The sequence below is a fragment of the Dasypus novemcinctus genome, chromosome 18 (assembly GCF_030445035.2).
Source record: "Dasypus novemcinctus isolate mDasNov1 chromosome 18, mDasNov1.1.hap2, whole genome shotgun sequence".
Taxonomy (NCBI): domain Eukaryota; kingdom Metazoa; phylum Chordata; class Mammalia; order Cingulata; family Dasypodidae; genus Dasypus; species Dasypus novemcinctus.
The window spans coordinates 518,256-541,798 of record NC_080690.1 but is presented as its reverse complement, the minus strand read 5'-3'; the positions used below and the strand labels follow the sequence as shown (position 1 = coordinate 541,798).

The 23,543-nt window shown below is 48.7% G+C and overlaps 2 protein-coding genes across 2 annotated transcripts in view; one reads left to right on the top strand and one right to left on the bottom strand.

Moving 5' to 3' along the window:
• The first annotated feature begins 378 nt into the window (after positions 1-378).
• On the top strand, positions 379-23,431 carry ZNF276 (zinc finger protein 276). The gene is made up of 11 exons (XM_004473427.5): positions 379-589; positions 1,088-1,391; positions 1,761-1,807; positions 1,900-2,343; positions 3,323-3,401; positions 19,611-19,694; positions 21,108-21,218; positions 21,292-21,367; positions 21,564-21,681; positions 22,499-22,598; positions 22,941-23,431. Exons 1-11 carry the CDS (start codon positions 394-396, stop codon positions 23,194-23,196), a joined length of 1,815 nt encoding a protein of 604 aa, XP_004473484.2. The 5' UTR covers positions 379-393; the 3' UTR covers positions 23,197-23,431.
• FANCA (FA complementation group A) overlaps positions 22,839-23,543 on the bottom strand; it is a 96,378-nt gene continuing 95,673 nt past the window's right edge. Inside the window, exon 43 of the mRNA XM_023583088.3 lies at positions 22,839-23,543. Coding sequence (XP_023438856.2) covers positions 23,460-23,543 — 84 coding nt within the window. The 3' untranslated portion in view covers positions 22,839-23,459.

Sequence of the window (23,543 nt, the reverse complement as noted above, 5' to 3'; positions counted from 1 at the left end):
TGGCGGAGCCTGCTGGCACCGTGGGAGCGGGGCGGGGCCGAGCCGAGAGGGCCCGAGCTGACCCGAGAGGACTCGAGCCGAGCCGAGAGCGCCCGAGCAGGGCGGGCCGAGCGGCGCCGAGCAGAGCCGAGAGCGCCCGAGCAGGGCGGGCCGAGCGGCGCCGAGCCGAGCCGAGAGCGCCCGAGCCGGGCGGGCCGAGCGGCGCCGAGCAGAGCCGAGAGCGCCCGAGCCGGGCGGGCCGAGCGGCGCCGAGCAGAGCCGAGAGCGCCCGAGCCGGGCGGGCCGAGCGGCGCCGAGCAGAGCCGAGAGCGCCCGAGCCGGGCGGGCCGAGCGGCGCCGAGCAGAGCCGAGCGGGGCCCAGCGCCTGGCGGGGCTCTAGCCGGGGCCGCCGCCATGAAGCGCGACAGGCTCGGCCGCTTCCTGTCGCCCGGGGCGGCCCGGCAGCTCGCGGGCCCAGGCGGCTGTGGAGGCGGCCGGGCCCGGGGCCGCCCCTCACGGAGCGGCGGGCAGAGCGCGGGCGGGACGGCGCGGCTCGGCTGGGGCCCGGCGCGGGCCTGCGGGGCGGCCGAGGAGCGCGCGGGCCAGGCAGGTGGGTGGCCGCCGCGTCTCGCGGGCCCCGCCGGAGGAGCCCGGAGCCCCGCGGGCCGGCGGGCGCAGGTGGAGCCGCGGCCCGGCCTGACGAGCGCTGCCCGCCTCCAGGCCCCGGCGCGAGCGCCCTCCCCCGAGTCTCGGCCTCCGGGGCGCCGCGGCTTCGCATTCGCGGGAGGGGGCGGACGGCGCCGCTTCCTGCCCGCCCGGGGCCGGGGAAGGTGGCGCGGTCCGCTCTGGGGACGCGAGGCCCAGGCCGCCGGAGGAGACAAGCAGTGGCGGCTGCGGAGGCGGAGAGGCTTCCGCGAAGGGCGCCCGTGGCCGGAAGGCCTCCGCCGGGCCTGGTCTGAGCCGGGCGCCCGGGAACCCTGCCTCCGGCCAGGCCCAGACCGCCCCGCTTCAGGCCTGGGAGACCGGTGGGGGGCCGGGGGCCGCGATCTGGGGCCCGTGCCGGGAGTTGCCCCGCTGACCGGGAGCATCTCCCATCCCACCCTGCCAGGACCAGGCCGGGCGCTGACCATGGGGCGCTGCCGCCTCTGCCACGGCAAGTTTTCCTCACGGAGTCTTCGCAGCATCTCTGGCAGGGGCCCTGGGGAGAGTGTGGAGAGCCCACCCGCGGGGGAGCGGGCGTTCGTCAGGGACTTCCAGCGCTTGCTGGGGGTGCCCGTTCTCCTGGACCCTGTCCTCTCGCCATTTGTCTGCAAGAACTGTCACGCGCAGTTCTACCAGTGTCACGGCCTCCTCAGAGCTTTCCTGCAGAGGGTCAACGTCTGTCCCGTGGGACAGCGGAATCTGGGTGGAAAGTAAGCACCCATCAGCTTGTTGGCCCCTCAGGTATCCACTAAGCTGGAAGCTGGGTGCAGGGGTGTGGCAGACAGAACAGGCCTGGTGAGCACAGCTGTGGTGGGAGAGACCACGTGAGCTCTACACACGCAGGCGTGAGTCTTGGCAGTGAGGCTGGGGGATGTGAGCAGGCCCTGACAGCAAGGAAGTGTAGGTCAGGTGGTCCAGGAGCAAAGGGCTGGTGAGAGGGCTCCCCTGGGTTTGTAGAGAACTTGGAGCACCTGCTTGCCCCAAACCCCTAGTTGTAGCAGTGCTCCCAGACCTCCTCCCACTTCTGGCATCACTGGGAGCTGGTCTTGAGCTCACGGCCACACTGTGGTCCTTTGCAGGGTCATTGCCCAGCCTCAGACTGCTGCCGAGGAGGGCGCGTGCTTGGGTAAGTGGGCACCTGGGCGGGCGGGCTGGGCGGGCGTGTGGGTGGGCTGGGCATTGACTGCACGGGCCTCTTGTCCTTGTTGACCCCTACAGTCGATGCGGTCACGTCCAGCCCCGAGTGTCTGCGAGGCCTGGTGGGCTGGGTGCACAGGCACGCGGCCACCTGCGAGTCCCTGCCCAGCCTGCAGCGGGCTCTCTCTTCTGAGTACTGCGGCATTGTCCAGACTGTTTGGGGCTGTGGCCAGGGCCACAACTACACCATGGACGTGGACCCAGGCTTTGGGGGCCTCCTGTTGGACAGCACGCTGGCCGTCAAATGGGAGTGGGACAAGGAGACAGCCCCGCGGCTCCAGAAGAGGGACACCTGCCCTGCTGGGGCTGTCCCGCAGGATGCCCTGGGCAGAGGGACCATGGCTGGGGCCGAGACCGCAACACTGCCTGGCCCGGACACGGCCCAGCCTTCCTTGGACGGCAGCCCCATGGGGCCTGTGCTGAGCCCTGCACCTCAGCCAAGCCCACCCCCCAGCGGGACCCCAGGTAGGAGCCCCTCGGGCCTGCGCATTCAAGGCCTTTTGGGGTGGTGGGCGTGCTGCTGAGCTGCCAGGGGACTGATGGGCTCTGGCAGAGGGACGGGCCCAGCCCCCACCTGGGAGACCTCTGCTTCTTGCTGCATCTGAGGAGCAGTCGGTGGCCTCGGTTGCTTCACCAACAGGGCCTGCTTGAGTTCTTTCTGTGGAGACATGGTCTTCGGTGTCTAGCTTTCTCTGGCCTGTTCCCTGGGCCAAGGGGTAAAGAGAGGGAGTGATGGGGCCTCAGCCGGGTGACAGGCTTCTCCTGGGAGGCGGGTGCTTTGGGCCAGCTGCAGGCTCTTCCCTGGACACACAGGTGTTGTGTTGGGGCCTGGATCTCACGTGTCGGGTGGTGAGGCTGCTGCTCAAGGACATTGGTGCTAGGAGGACCGGCCGGCCTCGGCCACCCTCCCACCCCCCCACCCCCGCCTGTGTGCACGCTCAGAGCTCTGCCTCAGCCTGCTTGGCATGCTGAGAAAACACAGCTACCCAGGTGGTGCAGAGAGAGAGACCTCCAGACGCAGATGAAATGTCTTTGGAAGGGAAGGGGCACGTGGGCCTTGGGAGAGGGGAGCAGTTGGGGGAGATTGGGGATTTGCCGTGGTTATAGTAGCAGTTTGGTGTGATTCCAGTTATGTGTAATGCTTTGATAATGATTTTTAAAACACCCAAATTAACCACGATGTACAGATAATCCTTTCCACGCTACCTCAGGAGCTGAACTCAAATCTCAGGGAGTGCAGGCTTGCCATTACTGCACGTGCCCCAGGGCTTCTGGTGCCCAGGGCGGCTGGCCCTTGCTGTTTTGGGGGGTGGGGCCAGGGCGTCTGGAGCTGGGCAGGGCCCCCTGCTGGTGCCCCTCCCACCTGTGCTCACCCAGGCCCTTTGCAGGTGAGGCTGCCCTCCTTCTCTGTGTTGGTGACAAGAGCCTTTCCTTTTTTCCTCAGGCCACTTGAGTGAGAATCCGCTTCCGTCTTCAACCTCGGATGATCGGGTAAAAGACGAGTTCAGTGACCTTTCTGAGGGGTGAGAGAAGAGTGGGTTTAAACAGTCTAAACTTTCTTCTTCGAAAACCAAACTTAGCCATCTGAGGCGCTCACCGCCCCATGCCGTGGCCAGGTCCTCTCCCTGCACCTGTGGTCAAGAGGAGGCGTGGCCAGCCTGAGATGGTCAGGGCTTTGTGGTTCCTGACAGTCTTCTCAGGTCCCAGAGGGAGCTGCAAAGCGGGAGCAACGTGATTTTGTGTAATCTAGGGCAACGTGGAAGTTACGGGGCTAGAACTGTCCTGTGGTTGGTCCTTTTCTCCTGCTTGTGTCTTTTTTAAAGGCTTTAGTTTTGTTTCAATCCCAGATGTTCCTTTCCCACAGAGGAAGCCAGATTCTGGCCCTTTATTAGGGCTTGGAGTGGGGCTTTGTGTAGGAGGTGATGGAGGAAGGTGAGACTGCGCCCTGAAGGGCCCTGGTCAGGTTCTGCCTCCTGCCTCTGAGCTGAGGGTGTGGCTGCGTCAGCCCGGCTGGGTCCAAACACCCCAAACACCCCTTCCGGCTGAGAGCAGACGGGTGGGGCAGCACCTCTTCTGTGCCACCCCAGTGGGTGCTCTCTGATGGGCTCCTGAGGGTGCTGGGAGGTCTGAGTCCACGGCCAGGTGTGGCCCAGGTGGTCCTGATGCCTCCTGGCTGGCCTGGGCCTTTCCTTGCCCAGGTTTCCTCGTCCAGGTCTGGGGTGAGTGTCTGGGGGCTCCCCATAGAACCTAGGCTGGCTTAGTGTGGCGCGAAGCAGACACAGTGATGAGTTTGTACTTCAGGGTAAAGGCGACAGACGTAGGTTTCCCCCTTGCCCTGGTGCGCTTGGAAATGGGGTGCAATGGCTCAGCTTCCTGCTGGCGTGCGGGGGCAGCTGGCCCCTCCAGGGTCTCCACCGAACCCTGCCAGACCTCCTGAGTGACTGTGGGCAGGGTGGGAGGACCCTGGTTGTAGGAGAAAGAAAGCCTGGCTCCCAGGTGGTTTTTTCCCCTTGGTATTCATTGTTTTAAAGTTGTTTAATTTACAAAAGATAAAACCATTTTAGTCATATTTTTGGCCTTTTTTTTTGGAGGTACTGGGAATTGAACCCAGAACCTTGTACATGGGAAGCAGGAGCTCAACTGCTGAGCTATACCTACTCCTTTAAAACTTATTTTTAATTGTGGTAAAATATGCATAACATAAAATCATTATAACCATTTTAAGTGGACAATTCTTTGACATTAAGAACATTGACTGTGTAACTTTCAGCACTATCTGCTTCCAAACCATTTTCATCATCCCAAACAAAAACTCGGATTCATTTAGTAAGAACTGCCTCTTCCCCCTCCCCCATCTTTGGTTACCACTGTTCTGCATTCTGCCTTGTTCAGTTTGCCTGTTCAGAGTATTTCATGCAAGAGAAATCATACATTATTTGCTGTTTTCTGGCTGGTTTACTTCACTCAACCTGACGTCTTTCAGGTTCATCCATGTTGGTGCATGTACCAGGACTTCACTTCTTTTTATAGTGAATAGTATTCCATTGTACAATATACTGTGCTTTGTTTATTCATCTGTTGATGGTCGCTTGGGTTGCTTCTACCTTTTGGCTGTTGTAAATAGTGCTGTGATGAACACTGGTGGACAAATATATATGTGAGTTCCAGCTTTCATTTCTATTGGGTTTATACCTACGAGTGGAATTGCCAGGTTGTATGGCAATTCTGTGTAACTTACTGAGAAACTGACAAACTCTTTTCCTCCGTGGCTGCACCATTTTACATTCCCACCAACAATGTCCAAGGGTTCCAGGTTCTCTGCATTGTCACCAACGCTTCTTATTTTCAGTTTTAATAATAGCCATTTTAGTGGACATGATAGAGTATTTCATGGTATTTTTTTTTATTGGAAAAAGCACACATAAATGAATGTATATAAACAATAAGTATATAGTAAATGTTGTGAACTTAAAAGACAAACGTGTATCATCATTCAGCGCTCCTACACATCACCCCAGCACCAGCACCTTGCATTGTTGTGAAACTTTGTTATGAACTGTCTCATGGTAGTTTTGATTTGTATTTCCCTAATGGCTAACGAGCATCTTTTCTTTGGAGAAATGTTTGTTCAAATCTTTGGCCTGTTTTTAAAATTTTTATTTTTATTGTGGTATAACATACATAACACAACACTTGTCATACCATCCATTTTCAAGTATACAGTCAAGTAGTGTTAATTACATTCATGGTATTGTGCTATCACCACCATCGATTATTACCAGAACTTTTCCATCTTCCCAAACAGGATTGTTCCCTTTTTACATGTGTTGGTTTCAGGTTGAGTTGCATTTTTTTTTAATGTCTGCATACCTTTTTTGTAAAGTAATTTTGGTTTAGAGTTTCTTGTGGTTAGATTTTTAATTACTGTTTCAATATCTTTAACAGTTACAGGATTATTTAAGCTTTTCTATTTCTCCTTGAGTCTGTAGTAAGTCATACTTTTTGTAGGAATTTGTCAATTTTGTCGATGTTTTCAAATTCTAAAAGACTGTGGATGAGTGGCCAAAACTTCTTTTTCTATCAAAACCCATCATAAATTTCTCTTTCTCTGGTGTGAGTGTTTTCCCTCAAAGTAATTACAGGACTTAAGTTAATAAAATCAGAGTCCTTGAGCCATTTGTAAATTGGGCTGTCTTTTTGTCGTTGCATTGTAGGAATTCTTAATATATTTTGGATATTAAACTCTTACTAGATATATGGTTCTTTTTTTAAATTGAATTTTTATTGCAATAGCATATATATAACAAACATTTTAACCACTTTGAAGATACAGTTCAGTGGGGTTGTTACATTCCTGACGTTGTGCTGCCCTCACCACCGTCCATTACCAGACTTTTCCCTCTCCCTGAACAGAAATTCTGTAGCCTCCGTGAAACTTTTCTTTTTTCAATTTTATTGATACATATTAGTAAGACATTAAAACACAGAATCCATCCAAAGTATACAATCCATTCAAAATGTACAATCAGTGGTATTTGGTTTAATCACATAATTGTGCATTCATCATTTCAGTCATTGTTAAAGTATTTTCATTATTCCAATAATAATATAATTGTGCCAGGACCACAGTGGTATTATTACTGTAGCTGTGTAGTAAGTTTTGAAATCAGGAAGTCTGCGTTCTCCAACTTTGTTCTTTTTAAAAATTGCTTTGACAATTGGGAGACCCTTGAAATTTCATATGAATCTGAGGATCAGCTTTCCCATTTCTGTCAAAAAGGCTGTTGGAATTTTCATAAGGATTGTGTTGAATTTGTAGACGACTGTAGGCAGTATTTTCTTTTTTAATATTTATTTTTATTTATTCCCCCCCTCCCCCATTGTCTGCTTTCTCTGTCCATTTGCTGTGTGTTCTTCTGTGTCTGCTTGCATTCTTGTCATGCAGCACCGGGAAACTCGCTTTTTTTGTTGTGTCATCTTGCTGCATCAGCTCTCTGTGTGTGGTTGCCACTCCTGGGCGGGCTGCGCTTTCTTCGCAGGGGGCGCCCTCCTTGCGCAGGGCTCATCCCTATTGGGGGACACCCCTGCGTGGCACGGCACTCCTTGCGTGCAGCAGCACTGCACATGGGCCAGCTCAGCACACGGGTCAGGAGGCCCTGAGTACTCAACCCTGACCCTTCGTATGGTAGAGCCACACCACATCCCCACTGTAGGCAGTATTGACATCTTAAAAATATTAAGCCTTGCAATCCATGAACATGGATGTCTTTCAATTTATTTAAATTTTTAATTTCCTTCAGCAATGATTGATAGTTTTCAGTTTATAAGTCTTTCACCTCCTTGGTTAACTTTATTCCTAGGTATTTTATTCTTTGTGTTGCTATTCTAAATAGGATTGTTTTCTTGATGTCCTCTTCAAATTGTTCATTACTGGTGTACAGAAACCCAACTGATATCTGTGTGTTTATCTTGTATCCTTTGACTTTGCTGGATTCGTGTACTAGTTCTAACGGCTTTCTTGTGGATTCTTTGGGATTATTTATGTATAGAGTTATGTCATCTATGAATAGGGATGATTTGACTTCTTCCTTTCCAATTTGCCTTTATTTCTTTATTTTTTTGTTTACTCTGACTAGAACTTCAGTACAATGTTGAGTAACAATGGTTATAACTGGAATCCTTTTGATGTTCCTGATGTTGGGGGAAAGCATTCAGTCTTTCACCGTTGAGTATTATCTGTGCGTTTTTCATAAATGCCCATTATCAGGTTGCGAAGGTTCCCTTCTATTCCTAGTTTAATGAGTGTTTAATGAAAAGATGTTAGATTTTATCAAATGCCTTTTCTGTGTTGAGATGAACTTGTTTTTCCTTCATTTTATTAATGTGGCATATTATATTGATTGATTTTCTAATGTTAAACCATCTTTGCTTTCCTGGAATAACTACTACTTGTTCATGGTGTTTAATGTACTCTTGGGTTCTATTTCCCAGTATTTTGTGGAGCATTTTTGCATCTATATTCATAAGGGATATTGGTCTGTAATTTTATTTTCTTGGGTTTTTGTCCTCTGGCTTTGTTATTGGGGTAATGCTAGCTTCGTAGAATGAATTGGGAAGTAATCCCTCTTCTCTTTGTTGGAAGCATTTGAAAAGGATTGGTGCTAAGATTTCTTTAAATATTTGATAGAATTCAGCAATGAAATCATATAGGGTTGGGTTTGGTCTTGGGTTTTCTTTGTTGGGAAGTTTTAAATTGCTGATTCAGTATCTTGTTAAGTCTTTTGAGATTTCCTATTCATCTTGCATCAGATTAGGTAATTTGTATGTTTCTAGAAATTTGCCCATTTATTTCATCTAGGTTTTATAAATTGTTGGCACATAATTGTTCATAGTACCCCCTTTTTTGGTAGGTACCAGGGATTGAACCTAGGACCTTGTATGTGGGAGCAGGCACTCAACCGTTTGGCTACATCCACTCCCCTGTAGCACCCTCTTAGAATCCTTTTTTCATGTCTGGTAATGATGTCCCCACTTTTGTTCTTGATTTTAGTTATTTGTGTCCTCTCTCTCTTCAGTGTCAATCTAGCTAATGGTTTATTGATTTTATTTTTTTCAAAAAACCAACTTTTGGTTTTGTTGATTCTCTATGGTGTTTTTCTGTTCTTTGTTTCATCATCTCTGTTCTTAAAATCTTTATGTTTTCCTTCCTTCTACTAACTTTGGGTTTAGTTTGGTCTTATTTGTATCTCTTTGGGTGTGAAGGCTAAGTTATTTTTAAGTTGTTGATTTATGATCTTTATTCTTTTTTAGTGTAGGCATTTAGAGTTACAAATTTCCTTCTGAGCACTGACTTTGCAGGATTTTGTACATTTTGTTATCTTATGTTTCTTTTTATGTTTGTCTCAAGGTATTTCCTAATTTCTCTTGTGATTTTTTTCTTTGACCCAATGGTATTTAAGAATGTGTTGCTCAATTTCCACATAGTTGTAAAATTTCCAGTTTTCTTTCTCTTAATGATTTCTAGCTTTATTCTATTGTGGTCTGTAAAGATACTTTTGTATGATTTGAATATATTTAAATTTGAGACTTGATTTATGGCCTAGTATATGTCTGTTAGGTCTAATTGGTTAATAGTGTTGTTCAGGTTCTTTTTTCTGCCATTATTTCTTCAAATACTTTTTCTGCCCCTTTCTTTCTCTCTTGTGCTCTAGGACTCCAATGATGCATTTGTTGGTATGTTGTCCTACTTGTCCCTCAGGCTCTGTTCATTTTTCCTCTTTTTTTTTCCTTCTGCTTCTCACACTAGATAATTTCAATTGTCTTGTCTTCAAGATCACTGATCCTTTCTTCTCCCTGTTCAAATATGCTTTTGAACCCATCTAATGACTTTTTCATTTCAATTACTGTACTTTATAGCTCCAAAATTTCTAGTTGGTTCCTTTTTATTTTTATTTCTCCTTCCCCTCCCCCCCAGTTGTCTGCTCTCTGTGTCCATTCACTGTGTGTTCTTCTGTGTCCGCTTGTATTCTTGTCAGCGGCACTGGGAATCTGTGTCTCTCTTTGTTGTGTCATCTTGCGGCATCAGCTCTCCATGTGTGTGGAACCACTCCTGGGCAGGCTGGACTTTCTTTCGCACTGGGTGGCTCTCCTTACGGGGTGCACTCCTTGTACATGGGGCTCCCATATGTGGGGGACACCCCTGCGTGGCAGGGCACTCCTTGCGTGCATCAGCACTGCATGTGGGGCAGCTCCACACGGGTCAAGGAGGCCCGGGGCTTGAACTGTGGCCCTCCCATGTGGTAGGCGGACGCCCCATCCATTGAGCCAAGTCCACTTCCCTTGGTTCCTTTTTATAGTTTCTATCTCTTTATTTGGTCAGATAGCATTTTCCTAATTTCCTTTATTTCTGTATATGGATCCCGTTAGGTCACTGAACATGTTTAAGATGACTGATTCAGAGTCTTTGACTAATAGTTCTATGGATGAGCTTCCTCAGGGGTGGCTTCAGGCAAATTCCTTTTTCTGGTCAACAGGCCATATTTGCCTATTTCTTTGTGTCTTTTGTAATTTTTTGTTGAGAACCAGACACTTTTTAGTGTTATATTTTTATAACTGAAAATCTGTTTCACCTACTATGGTTATTGAGGGCTGGAGCCATCAGTTTGTCACTTTGCCAGACTAGGAATGGAAAGAGAAAAGTTTGTGTGGCGGGGAGGGGGCGTAGACACTGCTCTTGGTCCAAGCCTTCTCTCCTGCTTTTGCTGGAGAGGTTTTCTTTTACAATGGCCCCTTTAGAGCTGGCCCCCCAGCATCTGAAGTAGCTGATCAAAAGCAGTGGTCAGTAGTCAGACCACACACACCTGGAATTTGGAGGCCTAGGACTTGACAGCCCACCTGGCATCAGCAAGCCACACCAGGACTGGGCTGCAGGCCCTGCTGCCGCAGGCCGAGGCGCTCCCCAGCCATGCAGGTCACCGTCGTCCTCCTCCAGCTCCCCTGGACGCGGCAGTGCTCAGCTGGGCTCTGGAGGGCCCACAAAGGTCATTCAGGCGCTTCCAGCCAGCTCAGTCGTCACTTGGTGGAGGACTGATGCCTGGGCTTCCCCCTTTGCCATCTTTCCACAGTCCTCCATATTTTAACCAATTTTAACTAATTCTGTGACAGTAAGTACTGTGACAGTGTTGTGTAACATTTACCGGTATTTCCAGAATGTTTTCATCATCTCAAAGAAAACCTCTACCCATTAAGCAATAACTCTCCATTCTCCCCTCCCCCAGCCCGTTAATCACTATTTTGATCTCTGTCTCAATGATTTTCTCCAAGTATTTCTTGTAAGAGAAATCATACAGTATTTTTCCTGTTTATCCCTGGCTTATTTCACTCAGCATGATGTTGTCAAGGTTCATGTTGTAGTGTGTATCAGAACTTCATTCCTTTTTTTTCTTTCTTCTAGTTGTGTTTTGATTTGCATGCTCACAGTGACTGATGATATTGGTCATCTTTTCATGTGCTTATTCACCATTTGTATTTACTCTTTGGAGAAATGTCGAGTCCTTTACCCAGTTTTTAATTGGTTTGTTGGTCTTTTTGTTGTATTATAGGGATTATTTATATATTCTGAATTTATATTATTTCAGATGTATGATTTCCAAATATTTCCTCCCATTCTGTAGGTTTTTTACTTCTTTGATAATGTATTTTGAAGTGTAAGTTTTTTTTTAAATTGGAGAAGTTGTAGGTTTACAGAAAATTTATACAGAAAATACCGATTTCCCCGATATACCCCATCATTATTAACATCTTGCATTAGTGTGGTTTATTTATTGTTTTTTTAAAAAAGATTTATTTATTTCCCTCCCCTCCCCCCCCCACCCCGGTTGTCTGTTCTCTGTGTCTGTTTGCTGCATCTTCTTTGTCTGCTTCTGTTGTTATCAGCGGCACGGGAATCTGTGTTTCTTTTTGTTACATCATCTTGTTGTGTCATCTCTCTGTGTGGGCAGTGCCATACTTGGGCAGGCTGCACTTTCTTTCACGCTGGGCGGCTCTCCTTACGGGGTGCACTCCTTGCGCGTGGGGTTCCCCTACGCTTGGGACTCCTTGCACGCATCAGCACTGCGCATGGGCCAGCTGCACACGGGTCAAGGAGGCCCCGGGTTTGAACTGCGAACCTCCCATGTGGTAGACGGACACCCTAACCACTGGGCCAAGTCCGCCGCCCCCTATTTATTGTTAATGATACAAAAATATTACGATATTATTAACCGTAGTCTCTGGTTTACATTAGTGTTCAATGTCTGTTTTCTATGTTCCTTTTTTTAATAATTTTTATTTTAAGAACGTATATATGACCTAAAATTTTCCCTTTTAGCCACATTAAAATATATAACTCAGTGCTGCTAATTTCATTCACAGTGTTGTGCTGCCGTCACAACCACCCATGCATGACCAGAACTTTTCCTTAATCCCACATAACAACTCTGTTCAATTTAAGCATCAACTCCTCCTTTACTACCCCTTCCCAGTCTCTGGTAACCTTTATTCCTAGTTTCTGACTTTATGAATTTGCTTATTCTCTTTATTTTATAACAGTGAGATAACACTGTTGGTCTGGTTTGTTTCACTTAACAAGACATCTTCAGGGAGTAGGGATCACCTGTGGTGCTGCGGGATCAGAGCATGACTCCTTTTCACAGCTGAACGTTTCCTGGCACGTGCACACTGCGTTTTATCCATTTGTTGGTGATGGATACTTGGATCGCTTCCATCTGTAGTCACTGTGGATAACTATGAACATTGGTGTGCAAGTTGTACATACTTTGTTTTTTAAGGCTGTACCGGAGATTGAACCTGGGATCTTGTACATGTGAAGCGCATGTTCAACCACTGAGCTACACTTGCTCCACTGTACAAAAGTTGTGGGTTTTTTTTGTCTTTGTGTTGTTTTTTCTTTTTTTCCTTTTCTTTTTCTCCTTTTCTTCTTGTACAAAAGTTATAAATTTTGGGAAGTGGATGCGGCTCATGTGGTTGAGCCTATAGAAGGTTCAGTTCCTGGTGCCTTCTAAAAACAAAACAGCAAACAAACAAAATAACCAACTCATGGGAGCCAATGTGTGTCAGCGGTTGAGTGCTGGCTTCTCACATGCGAGGTCCCGGGTTCAATCCCAGTCCTGGTACCTAAAACAAAAGGTTTAAATTCTTATGAAGTCAGTTTATTTTTTCTTTTGTTAATTTGTACTTTTGGTGTCATATGTCTATTGTTTTGTTTTTCTCTTTTTCTTTTCTTTTTTAGGAGGTACCGGGAATTGAACCCAGGACCTCATACATGGGATGCAGGTGCTCAACCACTGAGGCATATCTACTCCCCTAGTGTAAGGTCTTCAAGAATTTCTCCTGTGGTTTCTTCTAGTTTTGTAGTCTCAGGTCTCTTAATTAGGTCATTCAACCGTTTTTTTTTTTTTTTTTTGAGTTACCAGGACTGGGATTGAACTTGGGACCTCCCATGTGGGAAGCCGGTGCTCGATTGCTTGAGTCACATCCATTCCCATTTGCCTATATTGAATTAATTTTTGTATGATGTGAGTTAGGGGTCCAACTTTGTTCTTTTGCAATTGGATTTCCAGTTTTCCCAACACTATTTGCTGAAGAGACCTTGTTGAAAATGAATTGGCCTTACATGTGTAGGTCTATTTCTGGACTTTCATCTCTATTCCTTTGCCTGTTATGATGCCAGTTCCTCATTGTTTTGATTGCTTTAGCTTTGTAGTACTTTTTTTTTTTTTACCTTCTATATTATGTAGTGCATTTTGAAATCGGTGTAAGTCATCCAACTTTGTTATTTTTTCAAAATTGTTGTAGCTATCCAGAAGCCCTTGCATTTCCATATGAATTTGAAGATTAGCTTTTCCATTTCTATCAAAAATGCTGCTGGAATTTAGATAGGGATTGTGTTGAATTTTCAGATTACTTTGGGCGGTTTGTTTTTTGTTTTTGTTTTGTTTTTTTAGGTACAGGGGCTGGGGATTGAATCCAGGAACTCATGTGTAGGAAGCCAGCGATCAACCATGAGCCATATTGGCTTCCCTGAGTTGGTTTTTGTTTGCTTTGGGTTTTTTTTTTTTTTTTGCAAGGCATGGGGAACTGAATCTAGGGCTTCCTGGAGGCAGGCGCACGACTGCTTGAGCCACATCCTGTGTGGGCAGTGTTCATGCTGCATCAGCATCAAGTCTTCCAGTTCATTTGCTTAGGTCTTCCATGATTTTTTTTTTGGAGGGGCTTGGGATTGAATGTGGGACTTTGTACATGGGAAGCCAGTGCTCAGCCACTGAGCTACACCTACTTCCCCCATGATTTCATTTAGCAACATTTTATAGTTTTCAGTGTACAAGTCTTTCACCTTCTTGGTTAAATTTATTCCTAAGTATTCTAGATGGTATTGTGAATGGAATTGTTTTCTTAATTTCTATTTGTTTATTCATTACTAGTGTAGAAACCCACCTGATAGCTGAATGCTTATCTTGTATCAGGTCTTATCTTGTTTTTTTGCATACTTTTAAAAAAAAATTAATTTATTTATTTCTCTCCCCTTCCCCCCCACCCCAGTTGTCTGTTCTCTGTGTCTATTTGCTGCTTCTTTTTTGTCCTCTTCTGTTGTTGTCAGTGGCACAGGAATCTGTGTCTCTTCCAATTGCATCATCTTGTTGTGTCAGCTCTCCGTGTGTGCAGCACCATTCCTGGGCAGGCTGCACTTTCTTTCATGCTGGGCGTCTCTCCTTACGGGGTGCACTCCTTGCGCGTGGGGCTCCCCTGCGCAGGGGACACCCTTGCGTGGCACGGAACTCCTTGCGCGCATCAGCACTGCGCGTGGGCCAGCTCCACGCAGGTCAAGGAGGCCCGGGGTTTGAACCGCAGACCTCCCATGTGGTAGACGGACTCCCTAACCACTGGGCCAAGTCTGCTTCCCTGCATCCTTAATTAAATTTATTACCAGATGTTTTCTTCTTTTAGAAATTGTTGGAAATGGAATCGTATTCTTAATTTCTTCTTGGAATTGTTCATTGCTGGTGTATATCAAAACAGTTGATTTTTGGGCGTTGATCTTGAACTCTGTCACTTTGCTAGTTTTATTAGCTCAAGTAGCTTTCTTGTGGATTTCTTTGGATATTCTATATAAAAGATCTGTGGTCATAAAAACAAAGAATTTTACTTCTCTTTTCCAATTTGGATGCCCTTTCACTTTTCTGGTTGCTCTGGCTGGAAATTGTAAAATTAATGCAACATTGAATCGTGTGGTGCAAGTACACCTCCTCGCCCTGCTCTTGGTCCGGGGGAGCTTTCCCTCTCCACCTTAAGTATGGCGTCTGCTGTGGGTTCTTAATAGATAGCCTTCATTATGCTGAGAAAACTCCCTCTTAGTCCTAGCTTTGAGTTTAAAAAAAACATTATCAAGAAACGTTTCAGGATTTTGTCAAATGCCTTTTCTACATCTACTGAGATAATCATATATATTTTAATCTTGCATATGTTCATAATCTGCTTTCTGTTTCTGAGAATTCGCAATTTCTAGTTCTCTCTTACAAGTGATGATATACAAGATTTGTGCTTATGTGCCTTGCTTATTTCACTGAGCATGTTTTCAAGGTTCTTCCATTTTGTAGCATGTCTTGTAAGTTAATTTTTTCTGTGGCCCAATAATATTCCATTGTGTGTACATCCTGTCTCATTGCTCCCTTCATTTGCTGATGGACACGTGGGTTGTTTCCAGCTTTTGGCTGTTGTGAATGCTGCTGTGCACATTGTCATTTAAGTATCTGTTTGTGACTCTTTTCATTCTCTTTGGGTACATACCTGGAAGTGGGATTGCCAGATCATATGGTAATTCTATATTTAACTTTTTGAAAAACTACCATATTGCTTTTCAGTGTATACCATCTTTTCATGTTTGTTTTGGCCATTTTACACCTTGTTGGGAGAAATGTCTATTCAAGTCTTTGGCCATTTTTTTAATTGGGTAGTTTGTCTTTTTGTTGTTGAGTTGTGGGAGTTCTTTATATATCCTGGATTTTAAATCCTTACCTATGATTTGAAACTATTTTTTTCCCATTGTGTATTGTCTTTCTGTTAGTTTATCTAAAGGCTTGTTAATCTTAGTGATTTTTTTCATCAAAGAACCAACTTTTTGTTTTGTTGATCCTCTCGATTGTTTTTCTGTTCTCTTTGTCAGTTATCTCTGCTCTAATCTTATTTCCTTCCTTTTGCTAACTTTAGGTTTCCTTTGCTTGTTTTTTTAAAGATTTATTTATTTCTCCCCCCCCCTTGTTGTTTGCACTTGCTGTGTCTGTTCGCTGTGTGCTCATCTTCCTTTTTTAGGAGGCACCAGGAACAGAACCCGGGACCTCCCATGTGGGAGGAAGGCACCTAATCATTTGAGCTACCTCTGCTCCCTGCTTTGTTGTATCTCTCGTTATGTTTTTCTCCTTGTGTCTCTTGTGTCAGCTTGCTGCACCAGCCTGTTGAATCAGCTCACTCCCTTGCTCGTCTTCTTTAGGAGGCACGGGAACTGAACCCAGGACCTCCATGTGGTAGGCGGGAGCTCAGTCACTTGAGCCACATCTGTTTCTCTCCTTTGCTCTTCTTTTATCTAGTTCCTCTATGTATGACATTAGGTTATTGATTTTGAGATCTTTTTTAATGTTGGTGTTCATAAGCTATATATTTCTTTCTAAGCACTCCCTTTCCTGTGTCCCATTAATTTTGGTCTGTTGGGTTTTTGTTTTCATTTCATTTCTAAGTTTTTTCTAATTACCCCTTTTATTATATAACCCATTGGTTATTTAAGATTATGTTGTTTAATTTCCACAGACTTGTAAATTTTCCAGTTTTCTTTCTGTTCCTGATTTCTGGCATCATTCCATTGTGGTCTGGCAGTGCTTTGTATGATTTTAATACTTTTAAATTCATCAAGACTTTATTTCCTTTTATTAGGTACATACATGTTTATAGTTGTGCTTTATTACTGAATTGGTCCTTTTATCAACATATCATGTCCTTTTTTGTCTCTTATAACAGTTTATCTTCCTACTCTGCCACTTTGCCCTGTGCTTTCCAACTTTGTAGTAAGTTTTGAAATCAGGAAGTCTGAAACCTCTGGCTTTGTTCTTCTTTTCCAGGATTGTTTTGGCTATCTGGGGCACTTTGCAATTCCATTTGAATTTCAGGATCAGCTTTTTCATTTCATTCCATTCTTAAAAAAGGTCACTGGAATTCTTACAGGGATTTTACTGAATCTGTATTGACATCTTAATATTACGTTTTCGAGGCCATGAATGTCTTTCCATTAGTTTTCTTAAAATTTCTTTCTTTTAAAATTCATAGTTTTCAATGTAGAATTCTTCACTGACTTGGTTAAACCTATTTCTCAGTGTTTTATTCTTTTTGATTCTATTGTAAATGGAATTGTATTCTTGATTTCCTTTTTAGATTGTTCATTACTGGTCAGTAGAAACAGAACTGATTTTTTTGTGTGTATTGCTCTTATACCTGCAGGCTTTACTGGATTTATTAGTTCTAGTAGTTTTCTTGTGGCACCTGTGGGATTTTCTATATATAGGATCATGTCATTTTTGATTAGGGATAAATGTGACATTTTCCTTTCCAATTTGGATTCCTTTTATTTCTATTTCTTGCTCTGGATAGAACTTTCAGTACAATGTTGAATAACAGTGGTGACAATGGGTATCCTTGTCTTATTCCAGATCTTAGGGGAAAAGCTTTCAGTCTTTCATCATTGAGTCTCATCTGATGGTTTTTCATAAATGCTCATTATTACTTTGAGAAAGTTCCTTCTATTCCTAATTTTCTGAGTGTTTTTACCATGAAAGGATGTTTTGTTGAATGCCTTTTTTTGCACTGAAATGATCGTGTGATTTTCCCCCCCTTTATTCTATGAATGTGGTATATTAAATTGATGGATTTTCTTAACATTGAACCATCCTTGCATCCCTGCAGTCAGTCTCACTTGGGCATGGTGTGTAATGCCTTTAAGGTACTGTCGGATACTGTTTACCAGTATTTTTTGGAGTACTTTGCATCTATATTCATAAGGGATATTGGTCTGTAATTTTCTTTTTCTTAGGCAGCTATCATCTGGCTTTGGTATCAGTGTAATGCTAGCTTCATAGAATGAGTTGGGAAGCAATCCCTCTTCTTTTTTTGGGAGCGTTTCAAAAGGATTGGTGCTAAAGCTTCTTTAAATATTTCATAGAATTCAGCAATGAAATCGTATTTGGTTGGGTTTGGTCTTGGGTTTTCTTTCTTGGGAAGTTTTAAATTACTGATTCAATATCTTGTTAATAAGTCTTTTGAGATTTCCTGTTCCTCTTGCATCAGATTAGGTAATTTGATTGTTTGAGCATTTGTCCATTCCGACTCAAGATTATCTAATTTGTTGGTTTACAGTTTTTCATGGTACCCTCTTAAAATCCTTTTTATTCCTGTGGGATCAATAGTAATGTTCCTGCTTTCATTTCTGATTGTAGTTTTTTGTGTCTTCTCTTTCTTTTGTCAGTCTACCTCAAAGTTGTCAATTTTATTGATAAGAAAAAAGTGTGTTTTTTAGATTTTTTATTTATCCCCCCCCTAGTTGTCTGCTCTCTGTGTCCATTCGCTGTGTGTTCTTCTGTGTCTGCTTGTATTCTTGTCAGCAGCACCGGGAATCTGTCTGTCTTTGTTGCATCATCTTGCTGTGTCAGCTCTCCATGTGTGCGGCGCCATTCCTGGGCAGGCTTCACTTTTTTCATGTGGGGCAGCTCTCCTTACGGGGCGCACTCCTTGCGTGTGGGGCTCCCCTACACGGGGGACACCCCTGCGTGGCAGGGCACTCCTTGTGCACAGCAGCACTGCATGTGGGACAGCTCCACATGGGTCAGGAGGCCCCAGGTTTGAACCCTGGAGTCCCCCCATGGTAGGTGGATGCTGTATCAGTTGAGCCAAATCCACTTCCCAAAAAGTGTTTTGTTTTTTTTGTTTTTTTGTGGTCCTGGGGCTGGGGATTGAACCTGAGACCTCGTATGTAGGAAGCTGATGCTCAACCACTTGAGCCACAAGCGGTTCATTTTAAAGAACCTTTTGTTTTCATTGATCTCTATTTCTTTCTATTCTTTATTTTGTTATCTCTATTCTAATCTTTAGTTTCTTTTCTTCTAAAACTTTGGGCTTAGTTTGCGTATGTTTTTCTAGTTGCTCTGTGTGTGAAGTTAGGTTACTGCTCTGGGATCTTTTTTTGTGAGTGTGGGCATTTATAGCTATAAATTTCCCTCTCGTTATATGTCTGCAGCTTCCCACTAGTTTTGTTATGTTGTATGTTCTTTGTATTCATCTATATTTTCTGATTTCCCTTTTAATTTCTTCTTCAACATACTGGTTGTTTAAGACTGTTGTGTCTAATTTCCACATAATGTAAGGTTTCCGTTTTCTTCCTGTTAGTCATTTTGGGCTCCATTCTAGTATGGTTAGAGAAGATAAGCTGTATAATTCCGGTATTTTTAAACCTTTTGAGACGTGTCTTCTGTCCTGACATAGTCTTTCCTGGTGGCGTTATGTGCCCCAAGAAGAACGTGTTGTGGTCGTGCTGGTGGAGGGTCGGCACATGGGTCGAGCTGGTGTACAGTGTTGTGCAAGTTCCTGTTTCTACCAGTTATTGAAAGTGGGGTTTTTAGTTGCCAGTGAGGTTGGGGGGGGGGGTGGAGCCACTGTAGGGAGGGCAAACTCCACCAGTGTCTGCCAAGATTTACAGTCCTCACGTCCAGCTTTCCCTGGATGCTGCAGGTTGTTCCATGAGACTCGAGGATTCTGAGGTGATTCAGAGAGTCCCAGCCCAGGTGGACACTGTATGTCCTCCCATGGTCCACTGGGTGGACTGTGGGTGAGTGGGGGCTATGGTGTGGACCATTGACCATGAGTCCCAGCCCAGGTGGAGGTGGTCTTGGTGGAGGCGCCACTTCCTGGCTCCCTGCCAGCCCCCACGGCCCCCACACAAGGAGAGGGCAGTTGCCTGTCTGACCGCATTGGCCCTGGCTGGCCTTTTTTGTTGGGAAATGGGATTTGGCAGTTTTGGGTTCCTTAAACAATTTCTAGAACCAGAAAGGAAATGTGGATCTGTGTGGCACCAGACAGGAAGTGTCACCGCGTCTGTCCCCAGCCCAGAGCTCTGCTGAGGCTTCACTTTCCTTTCCTAGAGACTTCTCGAGTGACGACGAGAACGACAAGAAGCAGAACGCCCCTTCATCTGATGAGTCCTTTGAACTTCACCCTGGAAAGAAGTAAGCGCATGTCTCGGCTCAGTGCACCCGCTCCCCGGCTCTGTCAGAGGGGACGGGGTTAGGGACGGTGGGTCCCCTCCTGGCCTCCCTCCCAGCACGTGTGCTTCTGCCCACTTCCGGCTCCCTCTCCTCTGCTGAGTGGACTGTGGGCTTGGCCAGGAGTCGCTGGGCACAGTGTCGTCATCACCCATCCCGCCTCCTGGCAGCTCTGTGTACGCTTATTTTGGTTCTGCAGAGCTGCCTGGAGTCGCCTGGGCACTGCGGGAGGCTGCGACGGACTGGCCCTGGGCCTGACGCCCGCAGCCGGCTGCTCCTCGCGCTCCTCCCGGCTGAGCCGCCTGGGCGCCCTGCCTGGGCCCTGCTCTTACGGGCTTTTCCTCTCCCGAGTCCGAGGGCAGTGCCTCTGTTCCCTGCCGTCCTCCCCACCCCGGAGTGTGTCCTGGAGAGGCAGGACCCTCCCGAAGGGCAGCAGGCCGAGCTCACTCCTCCACCCACCAAGGAACCCTGAAACAGCTGCGATGTGGACGTGACTTCCTTTATTTCACTAGATCCTGACTTTGGTTATAGAAAGAGGCAGAGAAGAGGGGAGACTGCCCAGGGTCCAGAGTCACCGCGGTGTGAGCCAGGAGGCTGGGGCCCTCGGTGTGAGGGGGCGCCGGGAGGCGGCTGGTGGGTGCTGCGCCTGTTCCGGCCTGTGGAGCCCACGTTGTCCAGACGCAGGGTTGAGGGCAGCCCAGGGCTGTGGGTGGAGGCCCCGCTGCTCTGACCCCACAGCCCTGGCTGTCCTTCCGGCTTGCGCTTGCAGCTCTGGTGCCACTCTGGGGTACCAGGGACTGTACTGTGGACACAGGTGGGCGGTGGGGACGCCCTACCCAGCAAGGACCCCGAGTGTGAGCAGGTACATGCTGTGGGAAGGGGCTGCCTTGGCGGGACGCTCCTCCACACAGTCCCGTTTCTGCAGCCATGATGCTCGTTCTGGGGTCCCAGGCCTGCGTCCACCACGCACACGCCCCAGCGTGCTGCCAGCTCCTCAGCTGGGGGCAGGAAAGTGGACCGTGGGGAGGTGGGCCGCAAGCCCACAGGTGGGTGCCCTGCTCCGAGGCCACAGGCGGGGTCGGTGGACCTTCATCTCCGACAGTCCTGCTCCGCTGCGCTCAGGAGGGCGACAGCTGCTTCTGATTTTCTACAAAAGTTCTTAGTTTCAATCTCGAGAAGGGGCCAGGCTTGAGTGCGTCCACTCCCGTGGCGTGGCGGGGGTCCTGTGCCAGCTGCTGCGCTCCCCTGGCCTCCCCCTGGGCAGCCAGGCTGGGGTGGAGCCAGGACAGGTCTGGCGGCTCCAGCTGGGGGCGCGGGGCCCTCGTCTTCCCACGGGGTGGGGGAGCTCGGCCGCTGAGGGGCCCTGTTGTCTTCCAGGGTCTCCAGTAAGAAGAACGAAAGCAAAGAGGCCAAGAGGTCTGAAGAGCCGAAAACACGCAAGAAACCTGGACCCAAGCCTGGCTGGAAAAAGAAGCTCCGGTGTGAGAGGTCAGTGGGACGGGGGTCAGCGCGGGGTCAGCGCGGGGTCTGCGGGATCGGCCCACACATGCCTGCGTTCCAGGGAGGAGCTGCCCACCATCTTCAAGTGTCCTTACCAGGGCTGCACGGCCGTGTACCGCGGGGCCGACGGCATGAAGGTGAGGAGCGCGCCAGTGCGGCCCTGCCGGGCCTCGTGGCCAGAGGAGCCCGAGGGAGGGGCTGGCTCGGGGCGGGCAGTGCCAGGCGCTGGGCGCTTTAAGGAGAAATGCTGGCACGGAGCCCGCTCCCTGCCTTGCGCTGCGCGCTGGGCGTCGAGGCCCTGCAGGCCTGGGGCAGCTGCCGGTCCCTCCGCAGAAGCACATCAAGGAGCACCACGAGGAGGTGCGCGAGAGGCCCTGCCCGCACCCCGGCTGCAACAAGGTGTTCATGATCGACCGCTACCTGCAGCGCCACCTGAAGCTCATCCACACAGGTGCCTGCCGCCGGCGGGAAGCCCCGGGACGTGGGGGCCGGTGGGCCCCGGGGCTAGAGGCGGCAGCGCCCGGTGGCACCTCGGGGCTGCTTTGGAGCTGGCCTGGCCGAGGGAGACGCGCTGGGCCGTCAGCTGCACACGGCACCGCAGGAGCCTGGGAGGTGCCACGAGGGCAGTGAGTGAGAGTAGATTTAACACGTCTGGAGCCTTAAACGGCAGTTACTTTGCTCGTTGAGCTCCTTGAGCAGCCTGGGCCGGGAAGCCCTGCCGGTGACTCGTGCCTCTGGCATTTGAGCACCTGTGGGTTTGCCTCACGGCGGGTCCATTTTTCAGTCTTTTTGTTCTAAGTGTCTTGAGGCAAAAATGTCCTCGCGCCACTCACTAGGGGTCAGGATCAGCCTGAGACGATCTGCTATGATCCGCTATAAACCGGGCAGGTTTACCTCCCCAGGGAGGGGGTGGTTGAGGCACTTGCACAGGTGGCGGCACTGGAGGCCCCGCGTCCGTGTGCAGGAAACGCAACACGCAACACACACCGCGCCCCCCGGGGCGCCTGCCAGGCCGGTCGGCTCTAAAACCTCGTCGACTGGCCACCCGGAGAGGCCGCTCCTGGAGTAAGGAGTTCTCAGGGTTCAAAGGCTGAGAGCAGTCCCGCCCAAATGACACCGTTTTTAAGCAATTAGAAGTTTCCATTAATCAAGCAAGCGTCTCTAGCCCGGCCTCCCCTCGCTGGCCTCTGCCTTCCGGTGGTCTCAGACCCCCCTCCCCACAGGAAGGCCTGGGCACCTCTGCTAACGTCCTCCCTTGGGCCTTTCAGAGGTTCGCAATTACATCTGCGACGAGTGCGGACAGACCTTCAAGCAGCGGAAGCACCTTCTCGTCCACCAGATGCGCCACTCGGGAGCCAAGCCCCTGCAGTGAGTGGGCGGTCCCCCCTGCCCCCGCGCTGGGCACGCGCCCCCTCCAGGGCCTTAGCGTCAGCGTCTTCTGGGGGGGTGCAGGCTTCCAGGGAAGCCCTGTGCCGGCTGTTCCCACGCCCCCCACCGACACCGCGGTCTGCTGCACCGGTGGTCAGCTCCTGTCCAGTGTGTTAGGACGCCCTGGTGCATAGTTCTGGGTTATTTTTTCTTTCTAGTAACGTCACAACCTAAAGCTGCTTGCTTTTTAAAATCAGGAGTTTGCAGTTGCGTTTAATTGTTAGCTGCTCTGACAGGGCAGCCTCCGCGGCTGTGAGCTCAGAGGGCCCGCCCCCCCCCCAGGTGCGAGGTCTGCGGCTTCCAGTGCCGGCAGCGGGCGTCGCTCAAGTACCACATGACCAAGCACAAAGCGGAGGCCGAGCTGGACTTTGCCTGCGACCAGTGCGGCCGGCGGTTCGAGAAGGCCCACAACCTCAACGTCCACATGTCCATGGTGCATCCGCTGACGCAGACGCAGGACAGAGCCCCCCCTCTGGAGACGGAGCCCAGCCCCTCGGGACCCGTGGAGGGCCAGGCCGTGAAGCCCGAGCCCACCTGAGCCGGCGGGCAGGACGGGTGTGGAGCAGCCCAGAGGCAGGTGTGCAGAGCCGTCCGACAGTTTAATCTCCGCAGCCCGGCGTGCGCCTCAGGGCTGGAGGGAGGCAGCGGGCGTTTCCCTCCGACGCCAGAGCCTAGACGCCCCTCCCCACAGAGCAGTCAAGGGCGTTGGCCGCCCACTGTCCACCGGTGTCACGGCTCCGCAGCTGTGCTTGTAATAAATTATTTACACAGAGCCTGGCGGTGGTGTCTTCTTCAGTCCAGTCAGAGGAGACAGGCCAGGGCCTGCTGCCTGCCCCGGAGCGCAGCGGTCACTTCCGGGTCCACGTCCCTGCTCATGGCCAGCAG

What these genes read in the sequence shown, in the direction of transcription:
- ZNF276 (XM_004473427.5), top strand. Translation starts at nt 394, where the DNA reads ATGAAGCGCGACAGGCTCGGCCGCTTCCTGTCGCCCGGGGCGGCCCGG. An exon ending in CGAGGAGGGCGCGTGCTTGG is followed by an intron (nt 1,808 to 1,899) that starts GTAAGTGGGCAC and finishes TGACCCCTACAG; the next exon opens with TCGATGCGGTCACGTCCAGC. An exon ending in TCGGGAGCCAAGCCCCTGCA is followed by an intron (nt 22,599 to 22,940) that starts GTGAGTGGGCGG and finishes CCCCCCCCCCAG; the next exon opens with GTGCGAGGTCTGCGGCTTCC.